The sequence below is a fragment of the Ziziphus jujuba genome, chromosome 7 (assembly GCF_031755915.1).
Source record: "Ziziphus jujuba cultivar Dongzao chromosome 7, ASM3175591v1".
NCBI lineage: Eukaryota > Viridiplantae > Streptophyta > Magnoliopsida > Rosales > Rhamnaceae > Ziziphus > Ziziphus jujuba.
The window spans coordinates 28,455,875-28,469,209 of NC_083385.1; the positions used below are offsets into that span (position 1 = coordinate 28,455,875).

General features: G+C 34.2%; 2 protein-coding genes and 1 pseudogene across 2 annotated transcripts; 1 reads left to right on the top strand and 2 right to left on the bottom strand.

Annotated features, from left to right (window-relative positions):
* Positions 1–6,206: 6,206 nt before the first annotated feature.
* LOC132799237 (polygalacturonase QRT3-like) lies at positions 6,207–7,556 on the top strand (annotated as a pseudogene).
* A 2,209-nt stretch (positions 7,557–9,765) lies between these two features.
* On the bottom strand, positions 9,766–10,308 carry LOC107425717 (uncharacterized). The gene has a single exon (XM_016035732.2). The coding sequence runs from the start codon at positions 10,306–10,308 to the stop codon at positions 9,766–9,768; it is 543 nt and encodes a 180-aa protein (XP_015891218.2).
* Positions 10,309–10,342: 34 nt separating this feature from the next.
* Positions 10,343–10,867, bottom strand: LOC125423782 (zinc finger protein 4-like). The gene has a single exon (XM_048478926.1). It carries the CDS (start codon positions 10,865–10,867, stop codon positions 10,343–10,345), a length of 525 nt encoding a protein of 174 aa, XP_048334883.1.
* Between the last annotated feature and the right edge of the window lie 2,468 nt (positions 10,868–13,335).

The following is a 13,335-nucleotide window of genomic DNA, read 5'->3' on the forward strand; positions in this document are numbered from 1 at the left end:
CAAAATGGACAATATTCACATGCGGGTGGTCTGGACTGTTACATAAGCACTCAAAATTCAAATATCCAGCAGTAATATTGAATGAACAAACAGCAATTCCAACAATTCTCAATTGAAATTCCACACCATAAAAGCTTAATTTTTCAATCTTTCAAAACTAGATGCTAATGGTCAATTCCAATGCCAAAATTTTATCAAACCCGATCCACACTTTCAAATAAAAACAGTTTGCAAAAGTTTTAGGTTTTATGCAATATGTTCTCAAAATCCGCCTTTTTTTTTTTCATGTAACAATGCAACTAATAAAGATTAAAAACAACAAATAAAAATCAACAATGAACCAAATTACGAAAAACTAATATGCAAAACAACCAACAAAGTAGAAAGCACAAAATTCAGCTAAAACAACAAAACCTAATTCGGCTAGGAATTTTTAGTTTTTTAATGGTAAACATGTATGAGTAAAAAACAACCTTAAACTAATGTTAAAATTACAGAATAACACAAAACAAAAAAAAAAAAAATCAAATAAGATAGATCAAACATGAACAAAATTCGACTCTGATACTAAATGATACGAACCTAGGTCAACTTGCTTTTAGACCCGTATTATACTAACCCAGATCGAAATTAAGTTTAGGCTTTAATGGTCAACTTAAACCCTAATAAACTTGTTATTATAAACTTTGGTATATGATGAAGATGCCATAATAGGTGATGGATGTCCTATTGATAAGTCAAATTAAAACACTCGATCTCTATTCGATATTTTAGGTGTTCAAAGAGAACAAAAAGAATTCTTTCCCACAATAGTTTTTGAATAATAATCTAGGCTGCTTTTTTATTGTTAGTCATTAAATAGGCTAAATTCACAAAACAAACATTAGGGTAAAATTTGGCCAATATTGTCTTTAAATCTCTTAGCTTGTGCTCTAGTAATTGGTCATGTCTTCAATTGTACAAGATCAACAGCTCAGCAAGTCGTAGGTCCTATGGGTACAGGCAGATTCTCATTACATACATTCAAAAAAAAAAAAAAAAAAAGAGAAGAATTTAAAAGCATTTTGCATAAACCGTAAAATTGTGCAATTTGTGGTAAAATCGAGTTTGACACTTTTGTTGGAATTAGAGTTGCATTTTTTTTGGTGATTTTACTATTGGGCCTTGTGTTAGTGTTATTCATTTGATGATCAAAAAAAAAAAAAAAAGAACATAAAAAAGGGGGCCGAAAATTTTTTAAAAAAAAATTCACAAAGGCTGGTTGTGATAGATTGATATTCGGGATTGTTTGTTTTTTGGGAAACTCAATTGTAATTGTTGAGTTATTGTTTTATATTGGTTGCTGGATATTTTTAATTTTGAAGGCTAAATTGATTGGATTAAAATTGGTTAAGAATTTGATACAAAGGCTTAATTACAAGAATAACAACCAACAACTATCTCACACTTTATTCCAATTTTCGTTCTTGTTAATTGATTGAGCCCTTTTCTAAATTTGATCTCTTAATTTTTTATCAATTCACTTCGAAATTACTTGCTACTTGTTCTGTGATTTATTGATAGATTTAACTAGAGCATACTTATGATCTAATTGATGTTTTAAGTGTGTTTTAATAGAACTTTGAGATAAGTTTTTAAGTGAAAAAAAAGCAAGAGAATGCGAGCTTAAAAGAGGGTTAAAAGCTGAAACTAGTGTTCAAACACGAGCATCGAGATATTATTTGAGTGATACATATGAGGGAGTGAATTTGATGAGGTTTTCTTGTATTATTTCACTAACATGACATATTCAAGAATAAGAAGAGGAAAAGACTCATTAAGAGATCTTGAAGACGAATCCATGGGATTCAAAGGAGAATCTAAAGCAACAAGATGTGGAGGAGAACCTACCGACATGATGACAATTTTGGAACAATTACAAAGGATGAACAGATTTGAACATTCACAAAGAGGACCAAACCCATGGCATAAACCATATGGGGGCCATGGATGAGGTCGAGGAGGCCACGGACATTTTACGGAGGAATTTGAAGGAGAAAACTTTGAAGATAACCTTGAAGAGGAATTCAAAGATATTTTTTCACTCCAAGGGAGGCAAAACCATGGAAGACAAACCCGGGATGAGGATGATGACTTCAAAAATATTAAAGTCAACATACCACCATTTTTTGAAAAAGAGTGATCTAGAGACTTACTTAGAATGGGAAGAATGAATGGAGCTCATCTTCGATTGTCATAACTATTTGGAGGCTAAAAAGGTTAAGTTGGATACTTTGGATTTGGACATTATGCATTACAATGGTGGAATAATGAGCAAGGTACCCAAAGAAGAGTTAGTGATGAGCTAATAACCATTTGGTAACAAATGAAAAGAGCCATGAGTAAGAGATTTGTACCAAGCCATTACCATAAGATGTTGCATCAAAGACTACAATCTTTATCATAAGTAGGTTGATGGAAGACTACTACAAGGTGATGGAGATGCTCATGATGAGGTTGAGCATGAATGAGGACCTTGAGGCAACAATGGCACTGTTTTTTGGAGGCTTATATAGAGATATTGCTAACCAAGTTGAATTACAACAATACGTGGAGTTGGAAGATATGCTACATGTGGCCATCAAAATTGAGAACTAACTCAAGAGAAGGGGTAATAGCTCATGGTTTGGTGGAGTTTCAAGTAGCGGGAGGACAAGCTCAAGTGGTTGGAGAAGTAGTCCCGCATTCAAATCAAGACCAAAGCCGAAGCTAGATGAAGGGGGTACCAATTGGCCAAGGTAGAGACAACCAGGTCGAACATGTGTAAGCACCAAAACCAAAGGGTAAGGATGAACTTAAACATGATATTGTGTGTTTTAAGTGTCACGGTCGTGGACATTATACCAACCAATGCCCAACTAAAATAATTATAGTGTTGAAAGGTAATGGAAAGTTGAAATCCAAAAGTGAGAGATCCGAAGCTGAAACCAAACTTATTGAGGAAGAAATTGAAGAAGAAAAACATGGTGAACCTAAGAAACAACAAGCTTCAAGGGTCGGATTAAGTTTGGTTGCAAGAAGAGTATTGACCGTATACAAGGATGAAGATCAAGTGTAAAGGGAAAATATCTTCCATACTAGATGTGACATTCAAGGTAATAGTTGTAGTATGATTATTGGTAGTGGAAGCTATGCCAATGTTGTGGTGGAGAAATTAGGTTTAACTACAATCAAACATCCCAAACCATATAGACTTCAATGGCTTAATGATAGTGGCGAGATGAAGGTAAATAAACAAGCCAAGGTAAAGTTTAGTATTGATAAATATGTGAATATAGTTTTATGTGATGTTGTACCTATGCATGCTAGTCATTATTTTGTTGGAAAGGCCATGGCAATTTGATAACGATACCATGCATTAGAGTCGAGAAAATGCCATTGTATTCCGATTTAAAGGAAAAAAGATTAAACTAGAGCCATTGACTTCAAAAGAGGTATTTAGAGATCAATTGCAAATGCAACAAAGGAGGGAGACTAAATGGCAAAAGGAAAAGACAAGCGTGCCACCCACGACTTCATCTACCAAACAAGAGAGCAAGGCCGAACCACACAACCAATGTAAGTTTTCTAAACCTAAGAGTGAGAAGAAAAAGAGAGAGAATGCCGAGAGTGATAAGAAGAGAGAGGAAGCCGAGAGTGATAAAAAGAAAGCGGAAGCCGAGAGAGAGAAAGAGAAGAAAGAAAAGAAAAAGAAAAATTTCTATCTTAGACAAGGTGAGATTAAAAAGGCATTTTTGTGTAATAAACCTATGTTATCTTAATGTTTAAAGATACTTATTTAAATCATCTAGCTAACTCTGAAAAACACGTATTACCAAGTTTTATATCTTCTCTTTTGCAAGAATTTGATGCTATCTTTCCGAAGGAGATTCATAGTGGTTTACCACCTATTCGATGGATCGAGCTTCAAATAGAATTTATTTCTAGAGCTACAATTCCTAATAGGCCTACATCTAGAAGTAATCTCCGAAGAGACAAAGGAACTTCTAGTTGGTATATTTTGATGAGATTTAATTATGTTCTGTATCTTTGGCATGTTTTATGAAGTTCTTGTTTATGTATCTAGACTTGGTCATTTATTTTTAAGTATTCATGAGGTTAAGTATGACTTTTACTGGAAATCTTATTGGCTTTAATTTAATTTTATATTGAGGTTAAAAATATACTATAATTGTGGAGATTAATGACTTGTACCATAAATTTAATTGGAATTAGTATATGTCTATGATGTTATGTTAAGGTGAAGGTTATTTGTATTTGAAATTAGTTACATGGCCTTTGAAGTTATTAAGGTCAGTGATTTTCTAGTGGTTTGACAAAGTTGTCTCCAAAATGACACATATGTCCTTTGCATGTTCAAATCTGTATGCTTCTAAAATTTGATCTTACAAAAGTAACCTTAGACAGGACAAAAATTTGAATCCCCACTGTACATAAAAATATAAGTGTAAATAGGTCAATAATTTTCCATGATTTAAATTAAAATAATTTTCTTAGTGTACTGAAAAAAATAATGCATGTGTACACACATATAACTTAATACAAGATAAGTATTCTCCTAGGAAAAGTTTGTGACCCCGAAAACAAACTCATCGATTCCCAAAAATAAAATTTAAAAAAAAAATCATTACCATTTTCCAAAAGATAAATTAACGCGAGAAATCAAATGCAAAAATAAGAAACAAAAAATTTAAATATCAGGATGTTACAATTTAGGTCTAAATTCCAACAATGAAACAATTTGATGTCACATATATTGTAAGAGCTTTTACTGAATACCATTTATTTTTTTTTAAAATAATCTTGGAGTTGGGATTCCAAGTAACAATCATTGAGAAAAAAGACCCCAACGTGGCACACATTTTTTTTTTTTTTTGGGAGTAACAGAACTAAGTTATACATTGATTATAAAGACAAAGGGACCTAATTAGATTTTAATTTCTTGTAGCTTTTCCGGACTCTTTGGAATAATATGATCTGTAGAATATGAATTTAGGTTTAAAATATAAGCTTGAAGAACCTGTCTTAAGTAAAAGTAGGATAAAATAATACGGTAGACAAAATGTTAATTATATATTCACAACTTTCTTCAGTTTTTTAATCACACGTTAATCACGTAAAGATACATGATAGAATATGCTGTATATTTTCATCACCATTTAAAACAATTTGACGAAATAGTGAAGTAAGTAAGAGGGAAACATGTGATTTATTTATTTATATATTTCAACTATGATAAAACTTGATTTATATGATTATTACCAAACTAGATAGCGAAAATATATATAGTTTTTTTTCTTTTCTTTTTTTTTTTTTTTTTTTTGGGTGAGTGTTCATGAATCCTTGTGAGATGTGAGATAAGAAAGCAAATTAAAAAGTAAAACAGCATGATTTCTTCAAACTTTCGGAAGAAGGGAGCTCCTGTTCCAAAATTTCCTCACACTCTTCCACGTTTTCCATGTTGCTTTTTTTCCTTCTCCAGACAAAAATTTCCTCCCTTAGCTGCCTTCAACTTCATCAGCGTCCCCGTTATGGGAGACGATTATTCTCCAGTTGGTGACTTTGGTAGGGGGAGTCACAAAGAAAACACGCACAAAATGCAAGCGTTCAAGGCGTCACTCATGCGCGGTAGCCGTGGCTTTGTCTCTCATAGTTCTGCTGCTCCTCACAGTCAGCCTCAGCCTCCCAAGGTACGTCATGTCATTTTATTTTATTTTTGGGTACGTAGCAGAGTTTAGAATTTTTAAATAATATAATATATCCATTCAATAATGCAGGCCTGGAGGAGGAGTAGTCCTGCAGCACGGGTGTACTACAAGTCAGATTTCGGTGGTGATCCGACAGGAGTAAAGGACAGCACGGAGCATATTCAAGCGCTACTCTTGGCGGCTGCAGGACAAGGACCCAGTCCAGGTGCTCAAGGGGTAATGTCGGGGGCAGGAAGTGGACCCAGCCAAGGGAGCTTGACGGCTGGAGTTCCCATAAACCTGGGACTGCTGATTTTGAAGGTGGTACTTATAAGGTCGGCAAACCTGTCCAAGTACCGCCTGCAGGAAACATTGTGGTACGTACGGTAGCTAGCTCTTCCATTCCATTACAAAAAATTTGTTGCTTAATTACTAATATCTAACTATAAATTTGAAATAAAAATAAAAATTAATTTCTAATTGAAACTGATTAAAGACGGAACAATCCAAGCCTCAAATGATTTTCCTGAAGGCGGCCCTGTGTTCGATGCATCGCCTAAACAAGCACCGCCAGCAGAAAACACAGAGAGCTTTGTGGATGATATTGAACCCGCACAGCTTTCTGATCCCGATCCATCATCCTTCAGCTTCGAATACGTCACCTTCCAAAACATCATGATCGACTCTAACCACCGGGGTGCAGGCATTTCTCTTTCCAACGCCCTTAGAACCAGCATTGAAAATGTCTACGTTGCCCATTTCAGTACTATCGGCATCAACGTCCACCCCTCCAGCTCTGAAACCTACATCAGCAACTCATTCCTCGGACAGCATCCCACCGCCGGACGTGATCCTCACGAGGGGAACTTCACCGGAACCGCCATCAACCTCTCCGGCACCAACAATGCTCTCACCAACGTTGTCCTATTCTCTTCTGCAGTTGGGGTAGATGTATCAGGTCACGGTAACACTCTCTCTGGGGTACATTGCTACAACAAGGCCACTAGGTTTGGGGGCACCGGGATTTATTTGAGAAAGTCGGGTCTGGGCCAAAATCGGATCATAAATTCTTATTTAGACTATACCGGGATCGTTGCTGAAGACCCTCTCCAGCTTCACGTTTCCAACAGTTTCTTCCGTGGCGATGCTTTCGTGGCCCTTAAGTCAGTCAAAGGTGTGGTCAGCGGGGTCAACATTGTTGACAATACCTTTAGTGGGTCCAACAAAGGAACTGGGATTGTCCAATTGCAGCAATCAAATGGACCTTTCAACAAAATTGATCAAGTTGTTGTGGACAGGGAACAGCGTTGAGGGAATGAACAATAAGGCCACCGTTGCTAAAGGGGCTGTTCAAGGCAATGGGACCTCCTTTACAGTTGATTTTAATCCAGTTTTTTTGTTCCCAAATCGCATTAGGCATGTCCAGTACTCCTTGATTGCCACCAACGGGGCTTTCCCTAATCATGTTCTTCGCAGTGTGTCCAACAACCGTGTCTTGGTCGCCACCTACGTGCCAGTTTCAGCCACCGTGTTTGCCACCGTGGACCAAAACTAAACCAGTTTTTTGGGTTTTGGACCCTCCCAATACATAAATTAAATAAATTTGGTTTTCCTTTCAAATCCTAAGTTCAATAATGCGTCCAAGATCTTACTTACTGATCTGGCGGGTTAAGAAAGTAAGCACCTTAAGGCATTTTTTTATTTTTATTTTTGGGATTGTATTATGCTATTTCTACATATTTTTATTTTTATTGGAGTGCATTGTATTTTATTACTATTACCTTTTTTTTTTTTTTTTTTTTGGTCTTTTTGGCCTGACAGGATTGTATTGCATTAATGTATGACAATATATATGATTATATTGTACTCTAATTTGAAGAGTTGTGTTTTTCTTGGCGTTCGATTCTCATTTGCTAATCTTTTTATATTCACACCTGCTACAAAAATAAAGTAGGTTTTGACTAATTTGGACCTTAAGTTTGTTTTGCTACATATCAAACCCCCCCCACCCCCCCCCCCCCCCCCCCCCCCCCCCTCGTGCCTGTCGAAGGCTAGGTTTAACAATGCATCCAACATTTTACTGAGGATTAAACAAGCATCTTAGGCTCTTTTATTCTACTGGATTGTGTCCTATTATCTTTATTTTTATTTTCATTTTGATTTTTATTGGAGTGTATTTATGTTTTTTTTTGGTTTTTTTTTTTGTTTTTATGTGTGAGTGAGAGGAATGGATTGTATTTTATGACCATATATTATATTGTATAAGAGTTGTACTTTTCTTGATGTTGAACACTAATGTGTTTAATCATTTCATATTTATATATTACAATATTGTCCTATTATATATATATATATAAATATATATATATATATATATATATGTATATTTTGAAAGAAATCATATTATACATTATTTGTTTCTAACTTTGATGATGATGATGATAATTTCACATAAAAAATACTTAATAATATTTTAACCTATGAAAATATAAAATAAAAATATTTTATATAATAATATAAATATATAGGTGGCTCTCAGAATGTAATAGCTTTAATCACACGCTCATTGTCTAGTTTAACCGCAAATTGTTTTCTGGTTGATCAGATTAAGGGTTTGTTAGCTACTAATTTACACTTTTCTACTTCTCTTACTAAGCGAGAGTCTCCTAGGGTAGCACATGAGCTTGGCCATTATGTTTTAGATTTAGTTAATTACGAATTTTGGATGGAAGAGGGTCCTTCTTGACTCTCTAACTTTATTCAAGACGATATGTGCATTGCTACTTTGATTTAATAAAATTATCTTTTTTTTTTTTCTTTTTTCAAATGTATATATACATATATATATATATATATATATGTATACAGTCCATTTATGGTGCGGACGGTCTTCATGCGGACCACAGTATTGGTGATGGTTTTTCATAGTATTGGTGACGATTTTATAAGAAACCGTCGTTAATACTATGAAAAACTGTCACTAATACTGTGGTCCTCAGACGGACCGTCCTCACTATAGAATTTTCGTATATGTATATAGATATATAATATTGAATGTTTGATAATAAATGGTTAATTTAATTTGTTACAATATGCACCTATGTGGGCCCATGTTCCCCTTCAATTTTTTTTCTTTTTTAAATATTTAGGATTTTTTTTTAACCTATTTACTTTTTTATCCCCTTTTAAATTACACAGGGCCCCTCCCCTCTCAGTCTATCTTACCCATTGGCCACAACCCACAGCCCACATTTTTGTCTTCTTACATTTTTTATTTTGCATTTATCTGTAATATTTTTTATAATCCTTTATTTTATTATTCTTTTAATCATTTCTTTTTCATTTTTGTATATATATTTTTTTATCATCTCTTTTATATGTAATTAATATTTCTTAATATATTTTCACACTAATACATATTTAACTAATACGTGTAAATTATGAGCATTTCTATATATATATATATGTATATAATATTGAATGTTTGATAATAAATAGTTAATTTAATTTGTTACAATATGCACCTATATGTAATTGTTGCATACAATCTCTTACTAACCTAACCGCATCTCATCTATTAATATGTTTAATTTCGAAAGAATATATATATATGAATACTTTTTAACCTCTAATTACTATTGCTGATTTATATATATATATATATATATTTTTGGTGTAAATATAATACTGCATTAATAGTACAGAACGAACCTGCCATGGAAGAATTACAGAGTGGAAAATTCATCCTACAAAAGCTGGTCCTTTAATTAAAGAGGTTTCTCTCCTATTTAAAATTCATTAAAAGAAAAAGAAGATCCTATTAAGCAAAAATAAAAAATAAAAAAAATAAAAAAACTTTATTAAGAAGAACAAGAATACATCTCATCCTGGATTGTGGAAAGCAAGCAAGAAGGAGCGTCCTCTCTTCGAGTTGACTAGATGATAGCAATAAAGAATGTCGAGCCAAGACCACCCATAATATCATACTATAATCTTTTTAAAGGAAAAAAAGAAAGGAAAAAAGGAAAATAAATTAAAACTAAAGCTTAAGAGACAAATCAAGTTCTGTAACATCAGCATGATCGGTTTTCATAGCTTCACTTCTCCAGATAAAATCAGAAACTGTCAGCCTATTGGTGACCATGTCTGAACCAGAAACAATATTATTACTACTAGTAGTAGCAGTAGTAGAAACACTCAAATTCCGAATTGCACTACTTTCTTCAAACCTTGAAGAAGAAGAATTATTAGAGTCTGAAGTTCCTGCGAGCCCTAATCCTCCACCACCAATATTATTATTCTGAAACCCATCAAGGTTTAGTCTATCAATGGAAGGTTGTGGATTCATGATAGCCTGCCTCCCCCACCCAACACCACCGACACCAGTACCAACGCCACCTCCACTATGGTTGTTGAACCGGTATCCATCCTGTGTTGGCCATTGATAAGCATTAGGCTTATGTATCATTGATTCCATCCTAACACCAATAGACCTATTGAAAGATCCAAAAAGAGGGTGGCTAGATATGCTTGAATATGGATAATAAGGAAAGGGAGGATATCCAAAAGCACCCACATCCATTCCTTGGCAAAGTTTCAACAAATCACGCTCTTGTTTATGAGTTCTTTGATGGCCTCCCAAGGCTTGAGAGTTTTCCTTGGCAAAGTTTCAACAAATCACGCTCTTGTTTATGAGTTCTTTGATGGCCTCCCAAGGCTTGAGAGTTAGAGAATTCTCTCTTGCAGAAGTTGCATGAGACAACCGTAGATTCCGATCTCTTCTCTCGGGTTGTCTCGTTCAAAGACTCATTGTTGTTTGCATGAGAAGAAACATGTTGGTTATTCATGGAGTTGAAAAGGTTGAGTTCTAGCTTCGACGATGAACCACCACGAAGCGATTCATCATTGCAGAGATTCGGATCGAGTAGAACTCCAGAACTCAATTCGGAATTTTGGAGTTCTACTCGATCATTAATATTGGAGGAGGATTTGACAAGTTGTTTTTCTTTGAGTTTCATGTTATTCATGATCTTCTTGTTGTGAGCATGGTGATTTTGGCATGGAGTGGTAGTTCCATCAGAGGCTGCAGAGATACTTGAAGCCTCAGAGGGACATGTTTCTCCTCCACCAATTTCTTCCATGGCCAAAAAAAATAAGAACTTGTGTGGGTTTGGAAGAGATTTGGAGAGATTACAGTCGTTTATAATGAGGATTTGAATTAATACGTTATATTTCATGTTTGGAAAGAAATCCCATTTTGCAGTTAATACCGGCGTTATATTAGCAAAGGATTGAAGTGATGACTAAGGTTGCCAAAATTTGTTCCCATCGCAGCCAAGTCTTACACCTTTCAATATTTCCACATATATTTTTTTATATATATATAATGGCACGTGGCAATAATATGTCATATACCCTATATGTGTATGTATATTGTTAATACTATATGATTACGGCTAATTCCTTTAACAGTCAATATTAAGCAGTTCGCGTGATATATATGGTGGTCAATGAGTGTAAAAAAAGGTACCTTTTATGTACCTTCATATTGGAATTCAAAAATGGAAAGAAATGAAGTATAGTAAAGAAAGAATAATTAAATAAATATTTTAATACCCTAATCATATTGATTCTATGTATTAGCTTTTCATGTTAATTTCTTGTCCAAGTAATTTTTTATTGGACTTCCATCTGGTTTTGTGTTAGGACCCGTCCAAAATTCCTTACCTGAACTCTAGATAAGTCCTGATCCCAGGGAAATTTTATCGGACCCTCCAATGGAAAATCCGGCAGAACCTCCCCTAAAGGTTGGACTTACCACAATTTTCCTGCACTGAAAATATACTTCTATATACACCACCTTATTACTCCCACATTACTACAATTTAAGTTCCACAACTGGCAGCACTTCGATAACAAATTATATAAAAGGCATATAATGGAATTAATTTAGTAAATAACCAATTAAAATATACCATCATAGATTCTCATCCGCCCACACCACCCACTTAGTGCTGCACATGTCAAATACAATTCAAATATCATTTTACAAATATGCCAATGCGTAACATAGAAAGAAAGGTAAAACAGCATCACATTAACAATAAAAAAAAAAAAAAAACTATAACAAACGTTTTAATGATAATGGTATTAATGTAACTTGCCTGAGGGCTATTATATTCCCATACATGTATTAATGTAACTTGCCTGAGGGCTATCATATTCCCATACATGCCCGAGAGCGATCACCTATCCAAAGGCTACCACATAACCATACCTGCCCAAGGGCTATCTCACCTACCCAAAGGCTACCACTTGTTCGAGGATTATTATACTTGCCCGATGGCTATCTTTCTTGCCCGTAGGCTGTGATACTTATCCGAAGGTACCATATGATAGTAATAATAATAAAAACAATAACAAAATTAATATTAAAGATCTCATAATAGTGTTAATAAAAATAAAAATAAAAATAAAAATAATAATCAATATTATTTACTAAAATCTCAATAACTAAGAATAACAACTGCGATAATACTTAATAATAGCTTTGTTAATAAATACCATTGATAATAACAATAATAACAACTATAATTATAATAATGATAATAACAGAAATTGGAATTACAATAAAAATAATCATTATAAATAATAATAACAATCCCGATAACAGTGACAATAATGATTAAATAAATAGTTAAATACAATTAATAGTAATAAGAATATAATAACATCGATTAAGAATATTAGTAAGAAATTAAATCACAAATAGATAACATAACATAAATACATAAATCATATCTTAAAATCCATAGCATAAAATGAAATATGCACGCTCGTAATGGAGATAAGTACGATACCTTCTAACATGCTACATGATCCATGATTCCAGCTGTCGTCGGCACTTTGCTACCAATACAAACCAGGGTGGTTGCCTATATTGGCTGTCCGATCCCCTAGACTCGTAGGTAACATGGTTATGAGGCTAGCTCTACATGGACCACATTGGTTCGCCGCCTCCGTATGGTGCAGTATATACAGTATAATATCAAATAATATAACATACAAATATATGTACGAACATATAAAAAATACTTGATGCACCATACCATATACAGTGGTGCCCGAAGGTACCCAGCGTTTTGAGCACCGACTGACAAGAGGTTAAAGAAAGAAACTTGCATACGGTCGCTTTGGCGTCCCGATAGCACCGCTGCTTAAACCGTTATCCCGGCCATGAAGGGGGGGCGGCTTATGGCCAATATCAAACTTGCATGCCCTTGGTCCGATGGCAACTCAAGGGAGACATTACAACTTGCGTGCTTATCATAATCACATATACAGTACAGAACACCGGTACGTGTATGGGTGCATCTAAAAAAAACTATAAATTTCATAATATTATAAAATATTAAATTTAGATAAAATATAATCCAATTCATATGCTTTTATCAAATATACCAAAATTATCATCAAGGCCACATACAATTTCACATACAAGTAAAGATATAGAAATACATTAGAGATATAGCAATACAGTTTATTATAAGTCATCCATAGATATCTACGTATATATTCACATATATATATGTACATTTTCACACATTTA